This window comes from Macaca fascicularis, chromosome 1, assembly GCF_037993035.2.
Source record: "Macaca fascicularis isolate 582-1 chromosome 1, T2T-MFA8v1.1".
Taxonomy (NCBI): domain Eukaryota; kingdom Metazoa; phylum Chordata; class Mammalia; order Primates; family Cercopithecidae; genus Macaca; species Macaca fascicularis.
The window spans coordinates 228,270,048-228,296,245 of record NC_088375.1 but is presented as its reverse complement, the minus strand read 5'-3'; the positions used below and the strand labels follow the sequence as shown (position 1 = coordinate 228,296,245).

Here is a 26,198-nt window from a genome sequence, read left to right as displayed (position 1 = left end):
GGCCCAGCGCCAAAAGAACAGGGCGTGGCCTCATCCCCTCATCCCATTGGCCGTTCTCTGCGGGGCCCCGCCCTCGGGTGCCGGAGCTAGAAGATCTACGCTTCCGAGGCGCCCCTCCTGGCCGGCACGCTCTGACGTCACGTCCGGCGCGGAGACGGCTGCGTCTCCGCACGGTCGGCGGGGCACGCATAGCCGGGCAGTTGGTTCGTGGGCTGTGGAGGCGACGGAGCCGGGGGCTGGTGGGGCCAGCTCAGGGAGGACCTGCCTGGGTGAGGAGGGCACGAGGTGAGGGAGGGAGGGGCTGCGGGCCGCCGTGGCTGCCTTCCGCTCGGCCGCTCGGGACCTGTGGGCGCGGCGTGGGCTCCGCTTACCTGTCCGCGGCCGCCGTCCTCCCCAGTCCAGGATCCTCTCACTGTGCCAGGCCAGTCAGTTCGCGCTCATCCCGTGCCTTCTTTCCCCAAACTTGGATTTTTCCCACCAGGCCCTTCTTCATGACCCTGACCCCCCCATCAGCATCCCCCCTGGCCAACCCAATATGGCCCCCGGTCCCCGGGAGGCTGTCAAGTATGTTCCTGCCTTCCGCGTGCACCCCTCACCTTGACCCAAGCCCTCGTGCTGATAAATGTGATTATTTGAGTGGAGGCCAACTTCCCCTTTCTCTCTCTTCGACTCCAGGGGCTTTCTCTTGCATACGCTCGCTTGGGCTGGCCAGGGTGTCACTTCTGCCTCCCTGCCCTCCAGACCATGGACGGCTCCTTCGTCCAGCACAGTGTGAGGGTTCTGCAGGAGCTCAACAAGCAGCGGGAGAAGGGCCAGTACTGCGACGCCACTCTGGACGTTGGGGGCCTGGTGTTTAAGGCGCACTGGAGTGTCCTTGCCTGCTGCAGCCACTTCTTCCAGAGCCTCTACGGGGATGGCTCAGGAGGTAGTGTCGTCCTCCCTGCTGGCTTCGCTGAGATCTTTGGCCTCTTGTTGGACTTTTTCTACACTGGTCACCTCGCTCTCACCTCAGGGAACCGGGATCAGGTGCTCCTGGCAGCCAGGGAGTTGCGAGTGCCAGAGGCCGTAGAGCTGTGCCAGAGCTTCAAGCCCAAAACTTCAGTGGGACAGGCAGCAGGTGGCCAGAGTGGGCTGGGGCCCCCTGCCTCCCAGAATGTGAACAGCCTCCTCAAGGAGCCGGCAGGCTTGCAAGAAGAGGAAGTTTCGAGGACTCTGGGTCTAGTCCCCAGAGATCAGGAGCCCAGAGGCAGTCATAGTCCTCAGAGGCCCCAGCTCCATTCCCCAGCTCAGAGAGAGAGTCCCTCCTCCCTCTGTGGGAAACTCAAGCAGGCCTTGAAGCCTTGTTCCCCCGAGGACAAGGAACCTGAGGACTGCAAAATGCCTCCAAGGCCCTTCGAGGCTGAAGGTGGCCAGCTGCAGGGCGGGAGTAATGAGGTACTGTGCCCAGGGTGCTGGGACTGGGGAGACAAATGGAGGGAATAGACACTTTTTTTGGTATAATAGGGACCCTGGGCTGGGTGTGATGGCTCATTCACGTGAGTGGTTCAAGTGGAGGACGACAGGGATGGACGAAGTCTATTTGTAATCCTAGCACTTTGGGAGGCCAGGGTGGGTGTGGATCACTTGAGCTTGGGAGTTCGAGACCAGCCTGGGCAACATGGCGAGGCCTCATCTGTACAAAGAAAATACAAAAATTAGCCGAGTGTGGTGGCACACACCTGTAATCCTAGCTACTTGGGAGGGTGAGGTGGGAGGATCACTTGAGCCCAGGAAGTGGAGGTTGCAATGAGCTGAGATGGTGCCACTACGCTGTAGCCTAGGCGACAGAGCAAGACCCTGTCTCAAAAAAAAAAAAAGTGGACCTTAAGACAATCTCTGTTAATGTGGGTTTGGAACGGGCTTTCTCCAAACAAAGGAAGCTGGTGATCTCAGGCTGACCTTTCTGCAAGCCCCAGCTATTCATGGTTGCCACCTTCCTGAGAGGAGAGTGGGCAGCATCAGGGTTACAGGTGTTTCCCCAGGATAGTGTTTCCATCCGAGCTTCCAGTTCCCCACAAATACAGTCACTTTCCTCTGAATCCAAGACTCAGATGCTCTGCCTTGGGCCCCTGAAGGAACAGTGTCTGATGAAGGGACTTGTCAGGGTTGGGGCTTGGGATGGAACTGGAGCTGGGTCCCTACAACTCCTGCTGATTCATTTGGTGACCCCACCCCCTCCTGCTGCCTATTGTGCTCTAGTGGGAAGTGGTGGTTCAAGTGGAGGACGACGGGGATGGTGATTACATGTCTGAGCCTGAGGCTGTGCTGACCAGGAGGAAGTCAAATGTAATCCGAAAGGCCTGTGCAGCTGAGCCAGCCCTGAGTGCGGGCTCCCTAGCAGCTGAGCCTGCTGAGAACAGAAAAGGTACAGCGGTGCCGGTCGAATGCCCCACATGTCATAAAAAGTTCCTCAGCAAATATTATCTAAAAGTCCACAACAGGTAAACTTTCTGTTTTTCTATTTTCCTGTCTGCCATTCCCGCGTTGGGGGAGGGGTCTTGCACGTCCCACTTCTGGGTGAGGTAGGGGCTGGGGGATCCATCTCAGACCCACATAGTGCCTGGCCTTGGCACACCTCTGGCAATCAGGAAGTGAGAGTCTGCTTTGGGTTAGATTCTTCTTCCTCACTGTCCTGTGAGTACTGTGGTTGGAGATGGGTTTGTGGACATCTTGTCAACAGGTTCCACCCACTGTGGACCTTGACCTTCAGCTGGCCTCTGCGGACAGAATGAGAAACCTGTGGCCCGTGTGCTAGAGCTGAGGCCCAACCTTAGGTGTTTCTGAAGCCCGGCAGTGTGGGCTTGAAGCCTGGCAGTGTGGGCTTTGGGCCACAATGCTGAGCCTTGGGTCAGTGCTACCTGTGTTTCCAGGGAAGTGTTCACTCTGGGGTGTCAGTGGAGTATTAAAGTCCAGTTGTCTAAACCTTCAGTGTCCAGTAAAGTAACCAGGAACTCCAGGGGCTATTAAAATTTTTATTTTTACATTTAGTGGAGACAAGGTTTTGCTATGTTGCCCAGGCTGGTCTCAGACTCCTGGGCTCAAGCGATCCACCCACCCTGGCCTCCCAAAGTGCTAGAATTATAGGTTTGAGCCACCATGCCCAGCCCCCAGGGGCTATTTTATGTTTTTGAGTTGGAGTCTTGCTCTGTCACCAGGTTAGAGTGCAGTGGCACGATCTCAGCTCACTGCAACGTCTGCCTTCTGGGTTCAAGCGATTCCTCTGCCTCAGCCTCCAAAGTAGCTGGGATTACAGGCATGCGCCACCACACCTGGCTAATTTTTTGTATTTTAGTGGAGACGAGGTTTCACCATGTTGGCCAAGATGGTCTTGATCTCCTGACCTTTCGATCTGCCCGCCTCGGCCTCCCAAAGTGTTGGGATTACAGGTGTGAGCCACCATGCTCGGCGTATGTTATTTTTTATTTTATTTTATTTTACTTTATTTTTTTTTTGAGACGGAGTCTCACTCTGTTGCCCAGGCTGGAGTGCAGTGGCATGATATCAGCTCAGTGCAACCTCCACCTCCCAGGTTCAAGCGATTCTTCTGCCTCAGCCTCCCGAGTAGCTAGGATTACAGGTGCCCGCCACCACGCCCAGCTAATTTTTGTATTTTTAGTAGAGATGAGGTTTCACCATCTTGACCAGGCTGGTATTAAACTCCTGACCTCGTGATCCACCTGCCTTGGCCTCCCAAAGTGCTGGGACTCACGGAGTCTCTCCTCTCCACTCACCCAGGCTGGAGTGCAGTGGCTCCATCTCTGCTCACTACAACCTCTGCCTCCCAGGTTCAAGCAATTTTCCTTTCTCAGCTTCCTGAGAAGCTGGGATTACAGGCGTGTGCCACCACACCTGGCTAATTTTGTTTGTATTTTTAGCAGAGACGGGGTTTCAGCATGGTGGTCAGGCTGGTCTTGAACTCCTGACCTCGTGATCCGCCTGCCTCAGCCTCCCAAAGTGCTGGGATTACAGGTGTGAGCCACTGCACCCGGCCATTTTTTTACTTTTTGGTAGAGACGGGTTTCACCATATTGGCCAGGCTGATCTCAACCTCCTGACCTTGCGATCCACCTGCCTCGGCCTCCCAAAAGTGCTGGGATTACAGGTGTGAGCCACTGTGCCCAGCCCCCAGGGGCTATTTTAACTTAGAATTTTAAATTAAATAAAAATTCAGTTTCTCAGATATGTTAGCCAAATCTGAAGTGGTGAGGAACTACGTGGCTCCTGGTGGCTGAATCGGGCAGTGCTGACATAGCACATTTCCATCATCTTGGAGAGGCCCTTTGGGCAGCACTGCTCTGGAGTCCCTTCAAGCCCTGTGGGAATGGTGGCCCAGTGACATGCCTTCCAATCCTGGCACTCCCAGCCAAGACATCACTAGTCTGTCATGGTGTGTTTTTTTGCCAAGCCAGGTAGGGCGGCACACTAGTAATCACCTGGAATGGGAGCAGGGGAAATCTATTTGCTGTCCCTGTGCACCGTGTTTGGGGCAGCTGCTGCCAGTGGAATGCTGGGATGACTCCAGTGTCGGGGGGTCCTGGGGCAGCCTGTGTGCTGCTGGATGCTCGCTCTCAAGTGCCTTGCCGGGGTAAGACTGGGGTGGTTTCCATCCCTTCCTTGGGCTTCAGCTTGCTGGGCTGGCCCTGAGAACTGGGAGGGGATGGCTTCATGAAGTCATTTTGATGGGGGATGAAGATAGTTGCTATGGAGGAACAGGATGAGAGAGATGCTTGGCCTCTGGCAGGTGGGAGGGGCTGTCGCAGGCTGCACAGGGACTCCGAGGTCGAGTTCATTTAGTTCATTCAACAGTCTACCAGGTGGCCAGCAAGGCTGTGTGGGTGCTTGGGATGCATTTAAGGGAACTAAATAAAGGTCCTTATGCAGCCGACCTGCTTGCCGGGCAATGCAGGTAACAGATGAGTCCATCTGTCTGCAGTAGATGGTGAGGAAGTGCTGCGGAAAAAAAAAAAGCAGAGGTGGGCCAAGGGGTTGGCGAGTTGTGGGTTGGGTTCGATTGTGATTTTAAGTAGCCAGGGTCTCGGGAGTCTTACTCAGAAGGTGAGATTTAAGCAGAGACTCAAAGGAGGCAAAGAAGTTGACCAAGTGGGTGACTGGGGAGCATCTGGGTAGAGGGAAGAGCCAGGGCGCCGGGGTAGGAGGATCCTGGGGGCGTGACAGGCAGCAAGGAGGCACATGCCTGACCCAGGTGGCCAGATGACACCCTGGGAGAGAAGCAGGCAAGGGGAGGGCTGCCTCTGCCCTGAGGGGCCTCCCGGGCCTTTGTCTGAATGGGGAGCACTGGGGATATGTGAGCCAAGAGGTGCTGAGGTCTCACTTAAACTAAAGGGTCTTTCTGGCTCATGAACTGAAACCTGTGGGGGAGGCAGTCACAGAGCCGAGAGACCAGATAGGCAGCTCCCCTGGCTACCCGGGAGAAGCTGTTGCCGGGCTAGGTGGGGCAGTGGAGTCAGATGAGGATCTGGCCTTGGGTTTGAAGCTCTTGGAAGCCTTGAGTTGCTTCTCTAGTAGTCAGGACCCAAGATCTGCCTCTGTCTTCAGACAGAATGCGGCCAACTGGGCCTCCCCATAGGCCTCTGTGCTGGTCAGATCATGGCAGCCTCTTAGGACCTTTGTGAGCTTCTTGCCACGGCACTCTCCCTTGCGGAGAGTCTCCATGCTGGGAGAGGCTTCTGGGCTTGTCCCTGCACCTTAACCAGCTGGTGTCACCTCAGAACACTTGTTCCCCTTAGAAGGGACCCAGAAAGGGCCCTGGGTGAGGGAGAGATGGGAAACCCTCTCAGCCACCCCACCCCTGTGGCTTCTCCTGGCAGGAAACATACTGGGGAGAAACCCTTTGAGTGTCCCAAGTGTGGGAAGTGTTACTTTCGGAAGGAGAACCTCCTGGAGCATGAAGCCCGGAATTGCATGAACCGCTCGGAACAGGTACTTGGGAGCTGGCCCAGGTACTTGTGGGCAGGGCACGCTGGCCTGTCTTCGTGCCATCCGGGAAGGGCCCCAGGAGACTGAGAGGGGTACAGGGGTACTGTAAACTCAGGAAAGCTGTAGGGTCCTTGGATGTCATCAGGTCCATACCCTGGTATAGGTGGGGACACAGGTCCTGAGGGTGGAAGGGACAGGCATAGGAGGGACTCTGTGGGAGGCATTTGGGGTTGGTCTTTCTAGGCCCCTTGCCCACCTCCACCTTGGGCTTTGGAGAAGGGGAGCCTCTACAGGGAATGGCAGCTGGGAAAGGCCCCCTGGCCACCCCCAGCAACCCCACTGCTGGCTTCTGTGTCAGGGCCCGCTGAAACCCAGACCCACTCTTTCTAGAGGCCTGTCAGCAGCCACTGGGGCCAGGGACTGTGGGTGAGGCCACTCGGACCCTGCCCCCAGTCTGTCTGAGCCTGAGAAGGGCCTGGTATGCGGTGGGCTTGCAGCACTCAGTGACGGTCAGGCCAGGCAGGTTACCTGTTGCCCTCTCCCACCCTAGCATCCCCCCCTGCCCAGGCAGACTCTTCCCAGCAGCAAGCGGAAGCCCGGGCAGAGGCTGCTGTCACAGGCAGAGGCCCCCGCTGATGCCGGCCCTGCTTGCCCCTCACACTGCCAGGTCTTCACGTGCTCCGTGTGCCAGGAGACATTCCGCCGGAGGATGGAGCTGCGGGTGCACATGGTGTCTCACACAGGGGAGATGCCCTACAAGGTCAGGCTTGGCCTATCTCTAGGGCCAGGGGTGGGTAGCCCCAGGATCCCTCCTGCTGAGCCCTTTACGTGGGGGTGCTATCAGGCACCTCCCTCACAGTAGCTGTCAAGGAGCCTGCCTTCCCTGCCTGTCCAGTGCCCCCTTATCTGGGCAGGATTGCTGGCTGCAGCCTCACCTCCAGGGTCCTTATTAGGCCCTTGTTTCTTTCCATGGAGGACAGGCTTGGCATCCTCTGGGCAGCTGAGCCCTGAGGGCCCTCCCTTGCGCCATCCTTCACACCAGATCAGGGTCCTCCCAGTATCATCTCACTGGGGCCTCCTGTTCCCGCCCTACAGCCCAAGGGTGGGTGGCAGGGTTTCATGGGTGCAGGCTGCCCTGGAGGTGACTGTGGGCCTCTTTTTCAGTGTTCCTCCTGCTCCCAGCAGTTCATGCAGAAGAAGGACTTGCAGAGCCACATGATCAAGCTGCATGGAGCCCCAAAGCCCCATGCAGTAAGTGACAGGCAGGGCTGGGCATGTTTTGATGCTGGCATGAGCAAGAGTGAGCTGTGCCCAGAGGGGGGAGGGGGCTTGTGGGTCTCTCAGGCAGCCCTTCCCTATTCTCACCCTGGCCCTGGTCCCTCCCTCTGCCTGCCTGGTCTGCCTGCAGTGCCCCACCTGTGCCAAGTGCTTCCTGTCTCGGACAGAGCTGCAGCTGCATGAAGCTTTCAAGCACCGTGGTGAAAAGCTGTTTGTGTGTGAGGAGTGTGGGCACCGGGCCTCGAGCCGGAATGGCCTGCAGATGCACATCAAGGCCAAGCACAGGTGTGTGTCGCCTGTTCACTTCTGGGGCCCAGTCCTGCTGCCAGCCCAGGCTTGCACCGGCAGGGAAGACAGTTTGCTGACTTTTACACAGATGAGTGTGCCTTCAGCCTCCACCCTGAATCTAGTGCCTACAGCCTCTCTGGGGTAGTGGGACCCGAAGGGCAAGCAGCTATGCCAGGCAGAGAGGCTGGGGGCGCTTGTTTGAGGCTCAGACAAGCCTCTGTGTCCCCGGGGCAGATTCTGAGCTTCCTTAGTTTCTTGTGATTCCCTGCTCCCAGACTGTCCTGCTCTGGGGTGGAGGTGGTGCCCCTTTCCTAGCACTGCCCAAGCCCTCTTTCCACCAGCCATGCTCCTAGCTGTAGCAGAGCGAAGGGGGTCACTTCCCTTGGTGATGGCCTCTGCCCTATGTCCCCACCCTAACAGGAATGAGAGGCCACACGTGTGTGAGTTCTGCAGCCACGCCTTCACCCAAAAGGCCAATCTCAACATGCACCTGCGCACACACACGGGCGAGAAGCCCTTCCAGTGCCACCTCTGTGGCAAGACCTTCCGAACCCAAGGTGAGGTACGCCCCGCTCCTCCCCTCCCCATCCCCATCCCCATCCCCATCCCCATCCCCATCCCCATCCCCATCCCGAGGCAAGCCCCCAGGCTGAGCTCTTGCCTTGTGCCTGCAGCCAGCCTGGACAAGCACAACCGCACTCACACCGGGGAAAGGCCCTTCAGTTGCGAGTTCTGTGAACAGCGCTTCACTGAGAAGGGGCCCCTCCTGAGGCACGTGGCCAGCCGCCATCAGGAGGGCCGGCCCCACTTCTGCCAGATCTGCGGCAAGACCTTCAAAGGTACCTGGGCGACCCTGGGAGAGCCTTTTCCTGCTCATCTGAGTTGGAGGGTCTCTGAGGAGGAAACGCTCCTTTCTTGCCAGTGAATCTCTCTTGTGCCCCACACAGTAGTGTTGAGAGTGGACCTGCTTCGAAGGCAGGGGTGTCCTGTGCAGTAGCGACCCTGGGTGGCACTAGAGAGCCTGGCAGGGCCTGTGCGGCACTTTTAAACCACTGGCCCCACGTACTGCAGAAAGAACCCCATGCCCATGGCTTGGTCCCCTCCCTTGCTGCCTGTCCTGACCTCCTGCTGGGCTTCCTTGAGGGTCCCGGGGCTCCTGCACGATTCCCTCCGTGTTCTCCCTCCCACAGCCGTGGAGCAACTGCGTGTGCATGTCAGACGACATAAGGGGGTGAGGAAGTTTGAGTGCACCGAGTGCGGCTACAAGTTTACGCGGCAGGTAGGCCAGGCCCTAGGCCCCTTCCCCTCCCCCAGGATCCCCCGAAGTCCTGAGCTCACCTTCCCCGCCAGGCCCACCTGCGGAGGCACATGGAAATCCACGACCGGGTGGAGAACTACAACCCGCGGCAGCGCAAGCTCCGCAACCTGATCATCGAGGACGAGAAGATGGTGGTGGTGGCGCTGCAGCCGCCTGCGGAGCTGGAGGTGGGCTCGGCGGAGGTCATTGTGGAATCCCTGGCCCAGGGCGGCCTGGCCTCCCAGCTCCCAGGCCAGAGACTGTGTGCAGAGGAGAGCTTCACCAGCCCAGGTGTCCTGGAGCCCTCCCTTATCATCACAGCTGCTGTCCCCGAGGACTGTGACACATAGCCCACTTTGGCCACCAGAGCCCACTTGGCCCCACCCAATAAACCGTGTGGCTTTGGACTTGCGTATTTCAGCCTGACAGTCTCTTCTCCAGTGTCCTGGAGTCGGGGAGGTGCTGCCTTCCCACCCATGCCCTCAGGACAGAGTGGTGTCCTGCCTGGTCCTGTGTGGGCCTCATCTCAGCTGGCAGCTTTCCCTCCTGTCAGGAAACCTCAGCTGAGTGAGGCTTGGATGGGGTTCCTTTGGGGACCAAACCTCTGGCCTTGGCTGCTCTCCACATCTGTATTATGTTCCTTGTTATTGCAAGATTTTACAGTGGGGTCCAGATAGAGCTCTAGTATTCCTAATTTAGAGCTGAGGTGATGCCAGCTTCTGGGGATAGAATTCATTACTAAGGGCCGGGCGCGGTGGCTCAAGCCTGTAATCCCAGCACTTTGGGAGGCCGAGACGGGCGGATCACGAGGTCAGGAGATCGAGACCATCCTGGCTAACACAGTGAAACCCTGTTTCTACTAAAAAGTACAAAAAAACTAGCCGGGCGTGGTGGCGGGCGCCTGTAGTCCCAGCTACTCGGGAGGCTGAGGCAGGAGAATGGCGTAAACCCGGGAGGCGGAGCTTGCAGTGAGCTGAGATCCGGCCACTGCACTCCAGTCTGGGCAACAGAGCGAGACTCCGTCTCAAAAAAAAAAAAAAAAAATTCATCACAAAGCTTCTGGAGTTCAGTAGAGGGGTCAGGACCCATGGGGCTGGCCTTGTTGGGCAGAATCAAGGATTGGGCCCAGTTAGTGTAGCTAAGCACGCCTGGGGGCCTGAGGAGGGTGGGGCCCTTCCCTCAAGAGCAGCCTGGTCTGTGTGTCCAGGCGGCTTTGGTTCCCCACGTTCTACAGCTGTGGGGTACTATGTGTCAAGGAGCAAATGCATGTGGGCCCTAGAGCAGATTGCTTATGTTTAAATTTCTTCCTAAGTTGGCCCTGGGTAAGTTACTGACAGTTTCATTTCTCTACTAAAAATACAAAATTGCTGGGTGTGGTGGCGCATTGGGAGGCTGAGGCATGGGAATCCCTTGAACCTAGGAGGTGAAGGATACAGTGAGCCGAGATTGTACCACTGTATTCCACCTGGGCAACAGAATGAGACCCTGTCTTAAAAAAAAAAAAAAAAAAAGCCCACTGCGGTCTCAACACTGCTCCCCTTCCCAGCCAAGACACTGGCTTCTCCCTCAGGTTCAGACGGACTCTGCAGATGTGGAAAACATCCTGAGCCAGACAGCTTTTTTGGAATCACAGCCTGGTTGGGGACTGTATTTGAAGGGCTCCACCTCCCCAGGTCCAAAGGCCATCCCATTGCAGATGGGAGTCTCACCACTACCTGTATGTACCGCAACCTCAGGAAGGGCTGTGGGAGCTGGGCCCGGGTCGAGGACAAACGGGCAGAGACCAGCTTTGGAGCAGGCAGGTTTGCCGGGCATCATCCACGCCACAGCATTTACTTCTCAAGCCTCTCCTCTCTTTAAATGGAGACAAGGGGGCCGGGCGCGGTGGCTCAAGCCTGTAATCCCAGCACTTTGGGAGGCCGAGGCGGGCGGATCACAAGGTCAGGAGATCGAGACCACAGTGAAACCCCGTCTCTACTAAAAATACAAAAAATTAGCCGGGCGCGGTGGCGGGCGCCTGTAGTCCCAGCCACTCAGGAGGCTGAGGCAGGAGAATGGCGGGAACCCGGGAGGCAGAGCTTGCAGTGAGCCGAGATCGCGCCACTGCACTCCAGCCTGGGCAACAGCGTGAGACTCCGTCTCAAAAAAAAAAAATAAATAAAAAAAAAAAAAATAAATGGAGACAAGGTCTTCCTGTATTGCCCCGGGTGGTCTTGAACCCCTGGGCTCAAGTGATCCTCCCTCCTCAGCCTCCCAACACTGGGATCTCAGGTGTGAGCCACCACACCCTGCCTCTCGGGCATGTCTTTTCCACTGCTTCATTTCTTGCTACAGTCTGAGATGAGAAAGGGCCTGGAAGGCTTTTTAAGACCCTCAGTGTGAGCCCTGGACTCCATGCTGCCTATTCCCCCGACATCTGGCCTCAGCCCAAAGGAGTCCCAGAAGACAGTGGCAGGAGGACAAAGGCAGTGACCCCAAATGGATAGGAAATACTTTATTGCAAAAAGTACTGAAGGTACCCCAAAACCTTAAGCAGGATTCTGGACATGGAAGCCTACAGAATAGACAAAAATAAATATGTCAACTTGCCCAATCCTCTGGGGTGAACTGGATGTGGACACTGGAGGGAGGGCGTCCTTTATTACATACGCGTCTCTGAAGTCGTATAAATATAGAATACCTTATAGTAGATCAGCATTAAATACCAGTCACTGTGTTTACATAACTTAATTTGTGCTGTAGACAAAATTCTGTACACGTAACACGTGGCCATGCCCAGGCTTCCCAGCATCTGTCCTGAAGTCAGTGTGAAGACATCCTTAAGTGGTGGGGACATCACAGCCCAGAACCCACAGCAGAGGGGAGCTGGGGAGAGAGGGCCTGACCTTGGATCCACCTTGACCAAGGTCCAAGGTGACCTTGGACACCCAGCTGGTGTCCACAGGCTAGAGGGACCCATTGCTGCAGAGGCTGGTGTCTGCTCTTCCCCATACTTGGTCTTCCAAACCCAAAGACGGGGTCCTGATGGTGGAGACCTGGGCAGGTCTGGAGGACAGACACAGGAGAGGGCACAATCCCAAACCCAGCTCTCCTGCACTGGCTCGCACCACAGCCCCTGTCTGAGTGGCCACCACAGGCCTGGAGTACGGCAGCTGCCAACCACAGCAAAGCCGCAAAGAGTGAGTGAGAAAACAGGAACCCAGAGTTCTCTTCCACAGAGGCAAGGCCTCACAGCCCAGCCCAGCCCGAGATGCCCTGTGCTGGCAGTCATCACACAGTCTGGACAGCATGTCCTTCCTTGGGTGCCGAGCTCAGTGCCTGGGACAGTCAGGGATTGAGGGCATAGCCAACCTTGTATGGCCAAACCCAGCCCTTATGCCCCTGCTGCCAAGGGAGACAAGCTGCCCCACTGAGCTCCAACAACCTCTGGATGGGCTCAGCAGCCCCCTAGGAAGTTAAGTGAGTGCTACAGGGCAGGGAAGCTCCCTGAGGAAGTTTCCACAGACCAGGAGAGTCCAACGGGTAGCCCCAAGGGAGCAGAGGAAGGAGGAGGGCAGGAAAAGGCCCAGGGCACAGGGCAAGCAACCGTGCCAGAGGGCTCCTGGTCACAGGAAGCCCAGCTGCATGTTCCACGCTGCCCACAGGACTCCCAGCCAGGTCCCAGCAGGCCTGGACAGTGCTGGGCCCCCATCCTCGGCCTTCCCACCAGCACCTGGTACACAGCAGGTGCTGGGAGATGACCATGACTCAACGGAGAAGAGCCGCCACGAACCGTAACCACACCAGCCAGGGTGTTCTAGGACAAGACTTTCTAACCCGACAGCAATGACATCCACAGTGTATGGACTGGGCTCTTCAGGAGCACGAGGGAGAGGCCAGGCAGCCCTGTCAGGTGTCCCTTAGCCCTTCCTAGGGGACATATTAAGGCAACCAGCCATGCCATCTGGCCAGCACAAGGGTCTTAAGTGCAGTCTGCTAAGTGACAGTGCTAAGACTGTCTTCCTGCTGAGAACATCTCTACAAGTTAGTTCACTAGAAAAGGCAACACACATTTGCTTTCATCTTCTTTAACGAGGAAGACGCAGTGTAAACGCCCTCTCCTCTGAAAAGGGAGGCAAGGACAAAAACTCAAGCCAAGGCTACTTTGGGTACTTTGAGGGAAAACTGACCATTTCTAAGAGAAAACCAGGGGCTGCCAAGCTGCGGCATTCGCCCGGGAGCTCCTGCAGAAAGCTTTGGCAATAGGACTTTCTAGACTTGAAAACAGGAACAAAGCTGACCCTGTAGAGCTCCCTCTTCTTCCCACTTCTTCTTCTAAGGTCAAACTGCAAGCATTTTCAACTTTGGAACCAACTACCAAGGCCACCTCCTACCCAGGACTTCCTTTGGAAGCGGTGGGACTCCTCATGCACAGGCCCAGCAAGGGCTCGGGCACCCACAGCTGTCTGCTTGGCTGGGTGTCAATGACCGCCTCCCAGGGCCTCCTGGGAAGGAGCTATGACCTGGCGCTGAAACCTCCCCTGGGCTTCTGTCCCAGGCCGGTGAAGAAGAGGGTGAGAGGTGAGGACACAACAGCCAGTCGGGGCGGGAGCGGGGGACTATGGCTGGAGAGGTCCAGCATCTGATATGGCCACATCCTCTTCACCCTCCCAGCCCACACCCTTGCTCATGTCCCACTGTCCTGGGTGCAACCTCTGGAGACCAGCACTCCGAGGTGTTTTGAAGCAAGCCCTTGGCAGGGGCCAGGAGCTAGGGAGGCAGGCTCCCCACACCTCTGGATGTGGAATTTGGGACCCCACTTTAGCCTCTGCCTGGTGCCTGGTCCGCTGCTCCAGGTTCACATCATCCTCAGCCTCATGGGAGGACCCCTCCTCCCTTCACGCGTCCCTCCCAAGTTGTCCTCCTCTCCCAGCGTGGGAGCAAGTAGGTGCAGATGACAGCAGCAGGAGGGGTGTGCGCCGCGTGGGTGAGCTGTGATCCGCAGGGTGGGGGTGACCTCCAAGACCCAGAAACGTGCCAGCAGGAAAGTAGCTCTTCCTCAACTGCGGGAAGGGTGTTCCTGATGGCCTCAGATCAGGCTTTCAAGGCACAGAAACCTTCCAGGTAATGCATCCTGGGCTTGCTCGGCCACCCAAGAGCCCGTGCTCCTCCTGTGAGCCCAACCTGTCCTTGTGCACAAAGGAGTGGGGCACTGCCCCGCAGAGGTGCCAGTTACCTGCACCAAGGCCCATGCAGGGTCAGACCGGGGCTAGTGCAGCTCGTCAGGGTCCCGCGGCGGCCGGGGTCGGCCCGGGTCCATGTCATTGCTGCCACTGTCCAACTCGAAGCCGCGCCCACCTGAGAAGGTCTGGGGCATGAACTGGCGGAAGATGCTGACGCTGCCATGCCAGAAGGTGGGTTCTGGGAGCCGCCCCACCACGCTCCATGCGCGAGTCTCTGGGTCATAGGCCTCTACTACGTCCGAGAGTTCAAACGTATTGTCGTATCCCCCAGAGACGTACAGCTTTCCCCCAAGGACGGCCAGGCTGCCCCCAACGTGCACCTGTGGGTCAAAGGGATGAGTGAGTGGAGGTCAGAGGAGGGGGTAGGGCAAGGCCCCACCTGGGGAACCACTGGAGACAAGGCTTCCCAGTCAGCACCCCATGGGGTGGCCTTGGCTTTCCCAGAAAGCAGCAGAGGCCAACTCCTTTCCCACACCCTGCCTAGGAGAACAGGCCTCCCCGGGGGCAGCTGGGCCTTCCCTATGGTGATGAGGGTGCCCGCTGCAGCGCCAGGCCTCCCCGTGTGCAGGTGGTGCCGAGCAGCGCTTCCTAGGTTCTCTCAGAATCTCTGCAGTGGCCCTCTGGGCTGGGTAGTGCTCTTCTCCCCATGTTACAGATGGGAAAACAGGCTTGCACGGCTGACTCTGGCAGAGCTGGGCTCTGAACCACGAGGCTGGATGATTCCTTCCATCTTTCCCAAATTCGCTATGACTATGTGCAGCTTACTGTGGGGAAAACAGAAAGCTGGGTATCTTAACTGCAAGGACATTAAGCTGTGATGTAAGCTGTGAGGCTAGATATCACAGAGTGTAGGTTTGGAAATGTTAAAAGACAGAGAGGAAAGAAGGCAGTATATAATGTGTACCTTGGACTAAGAATGCTCACATGGCCAAATGGCATTGAGGCCTCCCCGTCCCATCACACTGTCAGGCGGGGCACCCCTCTTCTCAACAAGCCCAGAGAGAAGAGGTGGACCCTGGCTGTCCTATTCAGAACACACAGCAGGTGCTTAATAGAAGTATTCCCACAGTGGGCTGCGCATGGTGGCTCACGCCTGTAATCCCAGCACTTTGGGAGGCTGAGCCGGGTGGATCAAAAGGTCAGAAGATCCAGACCATCTGGCTAACACAGTGAAATCCCGTCTCTACTAAAAATACAAAAACAAAATTAGCTGGGCGTGGTGGTGGGCGCCTGTAGGCCCAGCTACTCGGGAGGTTGAGGCAGGAGAATGGCGGGAACCTGGGAGATGGAGCTTGCAGTGAGCCAAGATCGCACCACTGCACTCCAGCCTGAGCGACAGAGCGAGACTCTGTCTCAAAAAAAAAAAAAAAAAAGAAAAAAGTAGTATTCCCACAGTGAGTTCCTCAGGAACCAGCTGGGCATGGTGGTTCACGCCTGTAATCCCAGCACTTTGGGAGGCTGAGACAGGAGGTTCATTTGAGGCCAGGAGTTTGAGACCAGCCTGGGTAACACAGCAAGACCCTGCCTCTACAAAAATTTTTAAGAATATTCTTGCCGGGCGCGGTGGCTCACGCCTGTAATCCCAGCACTTTGGGAGGCCGAGGCGGGCGGATCACAAGGTCAGGAGATCGAGACCACGGTGATACCCCGTCTCTACTAAAAATACAAAAAATTAGCCAGGCGCGGTGGCGGGCGCCTGTAGTCCCAGCTACTCAGGAGGCTGAGGCAGGAGAATGGCGTAAACCCAGGAGGCGGAGCTTGCAGTGAGCCGAGATCGCGCCACTGTACTCCAGCCTGGGTGACAGAGCGAGACTAAAAAAAAAAAAAAAAAAGAATATTCTTGGCCGGGCACGGTGGCTCAAGCCTGTAATCCCAGCACTTTGGGAGGCCGAGACGGGCGGATCACGAGGTCAGGAGATCGAGACCATCCTGGCTAACACGGTGAAACCCCGTCTCTACTAAAAAAATACAAAAAACTAGCCGGGCGAGGTGGCGGGCGCCTGTAGTCCCAGCTACTCGGGAGGCTGAGGCAGGAGAATGGCGTAAACCCAGGAGGCCGAGCTTGTAGTGAGCTGAGATCCGGCCACTGCACTCCAGCCTGGGTGACAGAGTCAGACTCCGTCTCAAAAAAAAAAAAAAAAAAAAAAGAATATTCTTTAGCATCTACCCATGAGAAAAAAAAATAACTGGGTGTGGTGGCACACGCCTGTAGTCTCAGCTATTCAAGGTGCGGTGGGAGGACTGCCTGAGTCCAGGAGGTGGAGGCTGCAGCGAGCCATGATTGCACCACTGCACTCCAGCCTGGGTGACAGAGCAAGACCCTGTCTCAAAATAAAAAAGGTAAGGCCAGGCGCGGTGGCTCATGCCTGTAATCCCAGCACTTTGGGAGGCTGAGGTGGGGGGATCACGAGGTCAGAAGATCAAGACCATCCTGATTAACACGGTGAAACCCCATCTCTACTAAAAATACAAAAAATTAGCCAGGCGCAGTGGCGGGCGCCCATAGACCCACCTACTCGGGAGGCTGAGGCAGGAGAATGGCATGAACCTGGGAGGCAGAGCTTGCAGTGAGCCAAAATTGCACCACTGCACTCCAGCCTGGGTGACACAGACTCTGCCTCAAAAATAAATAAATAAAAAAAATTAAAAAGGTAGGTCACAGACCTCATCCTGACTCTGCTCCGGCCGCACTGGCTGCTGGTGTACCCAAGAACACAGGGTGCCCTGGTGCAGGGCCTCTGTACCTGCTGTCCCTCTCTGGAACAAGTGACCCCAGATGACTGTATGCCTTGCTCCCTCACTTCCTTCTGCTCTCTGGCTTACAGTAGATACTCAGTAAATACTGCTCAAATGCGTGCTAAGCTGTATAATCCTGGGATACTACTTAACATCTATGTCTCAGTGCGTGAGCCTCAAGTGCAAAATGAGGATAAGAGCAGCCTTCTATTAACTGAAATGAGACCCACCCATCATGGCTGTGGATCCCAAACACTCATCATGATGACACTTGGGTTGCAAAATTAGGACCAGCCTGTGCTTCCAACGCTGGCCCGCCTGCATTTACCTGATTCATGGACGGGATTTTGTCCCATTCGTTCTTCGTCGGGTTGTACACGTCCACCTCGGCGGAGTCGTCCCTGTGGAGGGGGCAGCAGGAGGACAACTGCTCAGAGCGAGGAGGAAGTGCCCTCAGGTGTGCAGCTCTGGAGTGGAGTCCTCCCCTGAGTCACTGACTCCTCCAGCGACCTGGATCTTTCTGATGCCATCCAGCAGCGCCCTTGCAAGGTAGGCTCCATCCCCAGCTCTTAGGAGCCAATTTCAGCCCCCTGTGCCCACTTGGCCAGGGCTCCAGGGCCAGAATCCTCACTCCCAAACCTGAAGATCAGGCTTCTGAGTACTTGAAGCCCATTCAGTGCCTCCCCATCACCCAGTACCAATGTGGCTGTCCCCCACCCCCCAAGGCTACAGCAGCTCCCTTCAGATCTTAAAAAAGGCTCCTTGCTCCACTGTGCATCCCCATGTGCCCTGGAACACTCCTTGCCACTGTCCCCAATATCACCGTGAGCCCCGACCATGTCCTGTTCACTACCATATTCAAGTGCCTCTCATTTTGGGGTCAAGACCCTTCAACTTCATCTGACACCCTTTATATCCCCACAGTAAAAGGCTCAAAGGCACAGCCTTGAAAAGCCAAGATATAGGCCAGGCACTGTGGCTCACGCCTGCTATGCAGCCCTTTGGGAGGCTGAGGTGGGTGGAGTGCCTGAGGTCAGGAGTTTGAGACCAGCCTGGCCAACATGGTGAAACCCCGTCTCTACTAAAAATACAAAAATGAGCCAGGTGTGGTGACGCATGCCTGTAATACCAGCTGCTCGGGAGGCTGAGGCAGGAGAATCGCTTGAACCCGGGAGGCGGAGATTACAGTGAGTCAAGAGCGTGCCATTGCACTCCAGCCTGGGCGACATAGTGAGACTTCGTCTCAAAAACAACAAAAAAAAAGAAATGCAAAGATACTACAAGACAAATAGTAGTAGTTGTGAACCTGACACTGCTGCACAAAACCAGCCACAGACAATGCATAGACACAAGGCTGGCTGTGTGCCAAGAAAACTTGATCCACGGACAGACATTTACATCTCGTCTAACTTGAAATGTTGTTCTTGTCTTGATTTCTTGCCTCCAATCATTTCAAAATGTCAAAGCCACCCTCAGTTTGGGGGCCCTATAGTGGTGGTGGTGGTGATGATCAAACACTGGAACCTGCTAGGCTGCCTTCTCTTTCCTCAGCAGAGACTTGCAAAACCACAGCCCAGAGGTTGGACAGAGCTCGCCAGCATTCCCGGAGGGCGCTATTACACCCCAGCCAAGGAGCCATCTTGTCCCAGAACCCAGGGGAGGGAGGCCCAGGTCATTTGTGGGTCACAAGGACAATGGCTGAGGCTGTGGCCTCCCTGCAAATGGCACATCCTAGGCACAAGCTGCCCAAAGACAGGTGGTGTTCTGGGCAGAGGGTTATGTGGCTCTTGAAGAGTCAAAGTGCACAGACAAGGTGACACTGGGACAAATACCCTGGGGGGACCAGATGAAGTTGAAGGGTCTTGATCCCAAAGTGAGAGGCAGGGCCCCTGCATGCCTAGCCTTCTCTTTCGGGCTCAAGCAGCCTCCACTCAGGCTGAGCCTGGGCGCCCCTCCTCTGTCCTCTGGCGCAGGTCACATTAGTAAGACGAACGGATGCAGACTTTCCAGAGCACTGCTTCCTCCCACAGGCACAGGTAGCTTGGGAAACCCCTGTAAGGGCTAGCAGTGGGTGGGGTGGGGGGATGGGGGGGCAGACCCTCATGCTTCCCTGTGGGAAGGTTAACCCAGCAGGTAGACCTCCCTGGGGACAGATGGGGGAGGGGAGGAGGACTCTCAAAGGCACAGGGCCTGGAACCACTGCCTAGAGGCTGAGAGGAAGGCTCTGGTGCTCTGATAAGTTATATTTATAGCCATCTCCACCCCCCCTTTGAAGACACCTTCACAACTTGAGGGAGGGAGAGCTGGGCAAAGGGTCAGATGATGATTCATAATGGGACCAGAGCTGGCTGAGATTCCAGGGCTTTCTCAGAGCAAGACCATTGCTTCTGGGCACGTGGTGGTGCCCAGCTACTTGCGTGAGAAGCAGTGCCACCCCTGTTCTTCTTGGTGGTCACTCCAAATGCCTGGTAAGGAAGCCTCCTGTCTGGGGGGACGGTGGGGCATACGCCAAGGCCAGGGAGGCTCTGGCGGTATGAGGCAGGAGGCCGAGGAGCAGGGAGCTCACATCCCCCAAGCTCCCCATTCAAAGCCCCAGACCAAAAGGGCACAGTGGGGACTGTCATTCAGCTCCTCCCCTTCCCTCCTGGGCCCAGAGCTTCAGGCAGGCTCTAGGCTGGGAGGGAGCAGCAGGATGTGTGAACAAGCAACAGAGTATAGCAGGCAGGGTCTGCCCCGTGCCATCACTGATGCCCACCAAACAGTCATAGGCAGCATTTGGCTGTGACCAGAGAGGTCATCAAGGCCAGGAGACACATGATGACCCACAGGCTGCCTGTCTCTGCTCCGTGCTGCCCAGGCTACAGCCTGCTCTTGCTGGAAAAGCCCAACTCCACCACCCGTGAAATCCCTTAAAAGAAAGCCTGGGGTTTTCCTTAAACCCAAAGGAATGGAACAAGCACTCTGGGCTCTGAAACACCCGGCCGGGCTGGATGTGGGGGCTCACGCCTACAATCCCCGCACTCTGGGAGGCGTGAAATGCGGGAGGATCATTTGAGGCCAGGAATTTTGAGACCAGCCTGGGCAACACAGCGAGACCCTGTCTCTACAAAAAATTAGCCAGGTGTGGTGGCACATGTCTGCAGTCCCAGCTACCTGGGAGGCTGAGGTGGGAGGACTGCTTGAGCCCAGGAGGTCGAGGCTGCGGTGGGCCATGACTGCGCCACTGCACTCCAGCCTGGCGACAGAGCGAGACTCTGTCTCAAAAAAAAAAAAAAAAATTGTTTAATTTCCAAGAGAAAAAAAAAGCCAGGCGCTGTGGCTCATGCCTATAATCCCTGCACTTTGGGAGGCTGAGGCAGGCGGATCACATGAGGTCAGGAGTTCTAGACCAGCCTGACCAACATGGAGAAACCCTGTCTCTACTAAAAATACAAAAATTAGCCGGGCATGGTGGTGCATACCTATAATCCCAGCTACTTGGCAGGCTGAGGCAGGATAATGGCTTGAACTCGGGAGGCAGAGGTTGCAGTGAGCCAAGATCGCGCCACTGTACTCCAGCTTGGGCAACAAAAGCGAAACTCTCGTCTCAAAAAAAAAAAAAAAAAAAACAACAGGCTGGGTGTGGTGGCTCATGCCTATAATCCTAGTACTTTGGGAGGCTGAGGCGTACCGATTACGAGTTCAGGAGATCGAGACCATCCTGGCTAACATAGTGAAACCCCGTCTCTACTAAAGATACAAAAAAATTAGCCAGGCATGGTGGCGGGCGCCTATAGTCCCAGCTACTCTGGAGGCTGAGGCAGGAGAATGCCAAGAACCTGGGAGGCGGAGCTTGTAGTGAGCCGAGATGGCGCCACTGCACTCCAGCCTGAGCGACAGAGCGAGACTGTCTGGAAAACAAAACAAAATAAAACCAAAACAAAAACAAAACAAAAACAAAAAGAGCCAGACCCAGCCTCCGACCCCAGCTAGGCCTCAGTTTCTCATCTGTAGAAAGGGAGAACAGCCATGATGTGCTCAGCACAGGGCCTGGTAAGAGCCGCCAAACACACGGTGGGGCTATGCACCTGGAACTCACCTGACAAAGTACATGAGTCCATTGAGAGTCACAGTCTTGGGGGCGAAGGACCAGGGCGGGAGCTGGCCGCAATCCACCAGCGACCACAAGTCGGTGTCCGGGTCGTAGCACTGCATCACCATGGTCTCCTTGCCCGCCAGGGAGCCGATGGCATAGAGCCGGCCACGGCAGGCAGTGGTGGAGCAGTTGTCCATGGGGTAGGTCATGGGCTGCAGGGCCTCCCAGGAGTCGGTGGTGTGATCATAGCGCTCGGTGCTGTCGGCGGCTACCACGTACAGCAGTCCATCCAGCACAGAGGAGCTGTGGTATTCGCGGGCCTTCAGCATGGGTGCCACCTCTGCCCACTCATTCACGCTGGAGTTGTACCTCCACACGCAGTCATAGAGCCGGGAGCCATCGGACCCACCTGCCAGGACGCACGATTGGACAGATGGTCAGCCCACTCGAGGTGAGTCACCCACCTGCACCCTCCCAAACTTCGGCGAGGGCCTCTCCCTTGGGAGGAATTAACATCACTGGGCTTCACCCCTGACACACATCCTCTCCCCAAAGCCCAGGCCGCATGCTGTGGCTAAGGCAAAGCACACGCTGACCACTGCCCAGCAAGATGACTGCCACCAAGCCTCTACCAAACAAAGGTCTTGGGTGCCACGGTGAAGAATCCAGCAGCCTCCTCTCGACACCGCCCCACAGCCATGCATCCACATCAGCAGACCAAAGCCCTGGGCCTTGGGACAGTTCTCCTGGGGAGCCACAGAGCTTGTCGGTAGGGTGCATAGGGACTTGCTCACTAACTCCTAGGCTTCCTGGGCACCCTCTAAGCAGGGTTCTGCCAGGACAAGATGAGCGGAAACCCACTTCCTGCTGTAAGCAAGAGACCTAACACTACACTGCGAGGCCAGTTCTTGATCCTGGTGCAGGTTACAAAGCTGTGTTTGGTTTAGAAAAATCCATGAAGCTGTGTAAGCATTTTATATACGTGCACGCACGCGCACACACACACACACACACACACACACACACACACACACACTCTTCTGCCTGTATTATGATTATTTTTTTTTTGAGAGAGAGTCTTGCCTGTCACCCAGGTTGGAGTGCAGTGGCATGATCTCAGCTTACTGCAATCTCCACCTCCTGGGATCAAGCAATCCTCCCACCTCAGCTCCCGAGTAGCTGGGACAACAGGCAAGTGCCGCCACACCCGGCTAATTTTTATGCTTTTTGTACAGACGGGGTTTCGCCATGTTGCCCAGGCTGGTCTTGAACTCCTGAGCTGAAGAGATCCACCCACCTTGATCTCCCAAAGTGCTGGGATTACAAAGAGCCACTGTGCCCAGCCCTGTATTTTTAATTTCAATAAAAAGCTAAAAATAAAAAGTGGTACTGGCTGTAGTCATAAATTACACCAGGTCTATTAGAAACTCCAGGACATGAAGGGAACCCAAGCATCCTGGGGGCTGTACCCCTTGGCCTCCCAGGCTGGCGCCACAGGACACAGCATACAGGACATTCTGTTTCACAGCCCTGAGCTCTAAAGCGAGAAGAGCAAGTTCTTGTTCTTAGGAAGTGGGCTCTGCCGGCCTACTCCCTTCCATGGAGCTGTGTGAAAGGCAGCTGAAAGGAATGACCCAGCCACCTGCCTAAACCCGAGGGATTAACTGCTCTGCTGGGACATTTATGGAAGGGTGTGCAGAAAGCTGGGGCCAGTCTCACCAGTTCTGGGAAGGAATTCTCTGCTCAAAGCCACTAGTCAGACTTTGGGGAGAGGGGAGGGACACAGTCCCCAGTCAACTTGGGGACAACCTCGGATTGAAAAGAGGCACAGATTCCGGCAGAATCCAGCAGAGGCTGGACTCAGAGCTGCAGGCGAAGGAAGCTGTGGCAACAGAGCCCAGCAACTGTCCCCTGACACCTCAGAGCCCCACTGGAACTCGGAGCACGTCCCAGAGTGGGCTCTCTCGTGAACATGCAAGGCTGGGCACAGCAGCTGTGACATCCCAGTCCCCACCTCCTTGCCTGATAACCGCCTCACATGCCTGCCTGGTGGGTTCTTTCCTTATATAGCAGTCACAGAGACCGCCCTTCCTCACCCCGGCAAAGGAGGTAGCCTCGGGTTTGAACTGGGATTTATCTTTAATAAAAACTGTAGAAGCCCAAACTCAGGCGGATTGGGACCCGCCTACCATGACTCGGCAGTGTTTTGGGGTTTGGGCCAAGTTACTGGAAGAAAACCTCTTAACATGTGACCATGTTTACAGTCTCTGGGGAGTTCAGCCTAAACACCACGTGACCAGAGCACAGAGCCTAGGTGCAAGCCCAAGGGAACCTTGTCACCGGTGACAAAGAGTGAGTCAGGGGACCCGGTGTGGCTCAGCAGGGAGAGAGAAATTCCCGGCTTATGGGGAACAGATGCCTCACCGGGCGTCGGCCTCCTGCCCGTCTCTGGATTCCTTAAGCAGAAAAAGAAAGCACCCATTGTGCGGGGTGAATGCCCCAGTATCTTCCAACCAAGTGGGGAGGCACCTCCGGGGCACGGAGTTGGCTCAGCCTGGCAGCCCCGGCCGCACGGGACACAGAGACCCACAAGCAGCTACTTGTCCCGGCTCACACAAGGGGCCCTTCTTCAAGGTTGAAAGCATAGCCCAGATAAATGTAGTCACCAGGGCCCCAGCATGGACTCAGGTGCGGCCCTAGGATTCCAGGCTCTGTGTTTCCCCCGCGAGTAGCTGGGCTCCCGTACCGGCGAGGCTCAACCCCAGAGAGCCTAGCCAGCCCCTGGCCCACTCACCTGTCACGTAGATGTCATTGCCCAGCGCCACGATGCTGTAGCCCCCGCCCAGGTGGTCTGGGAACTCGGCCAGGTAGCGCCACTGGCCCGTCTGCGGGTTGTAGCAGTCGACAGTGACCAGCTCGTCACAGTCCTGGTCGCAGCCACCCACGAGCACGAGGATCTCGGCGAGACCGGTGGAGGGGCGAGGACGCATTCGGGGGCAGGGCCCGCGGTCGTGGCGGTCGTAGCGCGCCGCCTGGAAGTCGCGCGCCTCGCGCAGCAGGCGCAGGCAGGGTGGGCAGCGCGCCACCAGCGGCTCGGCCTCGACGTGTGCCAGCAGGTAGAAGCGGCGCACGAAAGGCAGGCGCACGGCCTCCAGCAGCTGCGGCCAATGGGCGGCGCGGCGCGGCGGGTCAGCGCGGACCCAGCGCAGCGCCAGCTGGTAGGCGGCCTCCTCCTTGGGCACACACAGCCCGTCGTCCCGCAGGTAGCGCAGCAGGCGCGCCAGTGGCAGCCGCTCCAGCTGCTCGGCGCCCAGCTCGCCCACGTGGCGCAGGATGAAGCGCTGCGCCGCGCTCGCCAACCCCGAGCAGCTGAAGGCCTCGGCGAAGTCCTGCATGTCCAGGCAGTTGGCCAGGTCGAGCTGCTGCTGCAGGAAGGCGCCGCATGCCTCCTTCACGGCCGGGAACTGCAGCAGGTCAGCGGCGCGCAGCAGCGGCTCGGCGTTGTCGCCGCTTACCGCCACGCGGCCCGTGTAGCTGAAGTCCAGCAGCAGCTGCAGCATGTCGGGAGGCACTCCGTGCAGGCGCACCCGCTCGGCGCGGCTCTCGCGCAGCTGCCCGGCGAACATGGCGCGGAAGTAGGGGCTGGCGGCGGCCAGCACCGCGCGGTGCGCCGGGAAGTCGCGCCCGCCCGCCGCCTCCAGGGTCACGTCCAGGAACTTGCGCTCGGCGCGGAGCTGGCTCAGGCCGCGCAGCAGGCTCAGGGCGTGCGCGGGGTCCGAGAAGGGCAGCACGGCTAGCGGAGCCGGCCGCTCCATAGCGCCTTCGCTAGGTTGTCGGTGACGCCGCGGCCGGGGCCTGCGGAGAAACGCGACGCGCCCGGCACCGCTGCTATAAATAGGGCGGAGCGCCGCTGCCCTCGAGGGGCGGGATGGGCGGGGAGACGTCGGCACCGCCCCCTTAACCCCTCCGTGCCCGGCGCCACCGCCCCCCGCGAGCGCGGGCTCGCCTGCCACCGGCGCGGCGCCCGCCCCCGGCTCCGCAGGATGAGTCACCGCCGTCCGCTCTCTCCCTCCGCCCTTCCGCGTCTTCCAACTGACACCCGGGCCGGGGACAGTGAGTGACAAGTGCCAGCTCCGAGGGCGGCCTCGCCGTGCGCCGGGACCGGGGGCCTCCCAGGGTTGCCCATGACCCTCCCGGCCGGGCTGCTGAACCCAACCCGGGAGAGGCGAGCTCGGCCCAGAAACCAAAGCCACCCCTCCTTTCATGCCAGACTTCCCAAGGGCGGCGGCCCAGGTCCTGGGGCGGCTGGGTACAATGGCTTTTTGTTTTGCTTTTTGTGTTCCACTAGTTTCAAGGGTTGCTAGTTAACCCTATCACGGGACACACTCAAAGGATAGGCTTTTTACCATTCTGGACCAAAGCAAGAACGCGTATAAAGTTTTTCAAAGACTTTTTTTCTTGGCGCATTTATAAGTGACTCGGGCCGGATTCCAGGAGTCGGCCCCATTCCTGTGTTCCTGCAGGAGCTTCTGACTCTACCACACAGGCGTTAACTTTAGTCGGCTTCAGGCGCAGTTGTAGTTTCAGAGCCTTCGGCGCAGCTGCTGGCTCCCGGGCCTCCCTGCAGCAGCTGCTCGGACTCCACGAGAGGGGAACTGGATATAAAGAGCGAGGGCTCAAAGTCAGATGGGAGACCGCCTTGAAACTAGGAGATGATGCCACTCAGCACAGTCCTCCCGTCACTTGTATTGTGGTGGGGAATGGTGAAAGAAGGAATCGCCCTTATTTTAGTTCCAATAGAGACAGCACCACTTTGAATGTCACTTGTAGGGAAAAAAGAGCCCTCCCTTGGAAGCCATTTTTTCTTCAGTGGAAGGTAGGCTTTACTCAGTTTTAGAAAAGACCCCTACTTCACCACCAGGACTGCTGCTTTGCAGAGGACACTTGAGTTTGTGCTATTTTCCAGCCCCCTCTACACCCGGTGGGCCTTTGAGAACGCATTCCTGAGGAAGGCGCCCGCCCACGTGGGTCCCAGAGCAGGCCAGGCGCATGGGAGCTGGCTATCATTCGCTGGTTCTAGCGAGGTCTAGGTCCGCGCAGCCTTTCCAGAAGACATTTTGTTTTTATTTCACCTCTGAAATGAGAACCGCAGGCTTTCTCTTCTACTTAAAGTTTCACGTCATTTTGCCATAAGAATGCATCTGGTCTGAATTTCAGGGTGAGCATGGGCAGCACGGGCCCAAATCAGAAAACATTCAGGTACCCAGGCGGGCTGCCTGTTGCCCATAGAAGGACTGTTCACACAGCTATTCAAGGCAGCGGCAGC

At 57.0% G+C, this 26,198-nt stretch overlaps 2 protein-coding genes across 29 annotated transcripts; one reads left to right on the top strand and one right to left on the bottom strand.

Annotated features, from left to right (window-relative positions):
* The first annotated feature begins 162 nt into the window (after nucleotides 1–162).
* ZBTB48 (zinc finger and BTB domain containing 48) lies at nucleotides 163–9,251 on the top strand. Of its 27 annotated transcripts, none has more exons than XR_012426821.1 (11): nucleotides 163–269; nucleotides 676–1,434; nucleotides 2,239–2,480; nucleotides 5,868–5,979; nucleotides 6,644–6,736; nucleotides 7,141–7,227; nucleotides 7,385–7,539; nucleotides 7,963–8,099; nucleotides 8,221–8,381; nucleotides 8,733–8,821; nucleotides 8,893–9,251. XR_012426821.1 is itself a non-coding variant. In XM_074021858.1 (11 exons), the coding sequence occupies exons 2-11, from the start codon at nucleotides 914–916 to the stop codon at nucleotides 9,187–9,189; spliced, it is 1,389 nt and encodes a 462-aa protein (XP_073877959.1). In that variant the 5' UTR covers nucleotides 163–269; nucleotides 676–913; the 3' UTR covers nucleotides 9,190–9,251. The 27 variants fall into 27 exon arrangements, 16 of the variants coding, with proteins under 16 accessions (XP_073877959.1, XP_073877948.1, XP_073877944.1 ...); XR_012426824.1 differs by having other exon boundaries at nucleotides 7,963–8,104; XR_012426816.1 differs by having other exon boundaries at nucleotides 6,548–6,736.
* Nucleotides 9,252–11,318: 2,067 nt separating this feature from the next.
* On the bottom strand, nucleotides 11,319–24,739 carry KLHL21 (kelch like family member 21). 2 transcript variants are annotated; one of them, XM_015443297.4, is made up of 4 exons: nucleotides 23,667–24,739; nucleotides 20,876–21,281; nucleotides 17,126–17,198; nucleotides 11,319–14,825 (listed from the first exon to the last, which is right to left on the bottom strand). In XM_015443297.4, exons 1-4 carry the CDS (start codon nucleotides 24,685–24,687, stop codon nucleotides 14,823–14,825), a joined length of 1,503 nt encoding a protein of 500 aa, XP_015298783.1. In that variant the 5' UTR covers nucleotides 24,688–24,739; the 3' UTR covers nucleotides 11,319–14,822. The 2 variants fall into 2 exon arrangements, with proteins under 2 accessions (XP_015298783.1, XP_005544964.1); XM_005544907.4 differs by having other exon boundaries at nucleotides 11,319–14,381.
* Nucleotides 24,740–26,198: the final 1,459 nt, after the last annotated feature.

Bases quoted from the DNA above. Each gene is read 5' to 3' on its own strand.
- ZBTB48 (XM_065530442.2), top strand. From the start codon at position 745: ATGGACGGCTCCTTCGTCCAGCACAGTGTGAGGGTTCTGCAGGAGCTC. The intron at 6,737-7,140 runs GTCAGGCTTGGC...CCTCTTTTTCAG, and splicing joins CAGGGGAGATGCCCTACAAG to TGTTCCTCCTGCTCCCAGCA. The intron at 7,540-7,962 runs GTGTGTGTCGCC...CCACCCTAACAG, and splicing joins CACATCAAGGCCAAGCACAG to GAATGAGAGGCCACACGTGT.
- KLHL21 (XM_005544907.4), bottom strand. From the start codon at position 24,687: ATGGAGCGGCCGGCTCCGCTAGCCGTGCTGCCCTTCTCGGACCCCGCG. The intron at 21,282-23,666 runs GTGAGTGGGCCA...GCGTCCTGGCAG, and splicing joins CAATGACATCTACGTGACAG to GTGGGTCCGATGGCTCCCGG. The intron at 14,382-17,125 runs GTAAATGCAGGC...TTTGACCCACAG, and splicing joins AAATCCCGTCCATGAATCAG to GTGCACGTTGGGGGCAGCCT.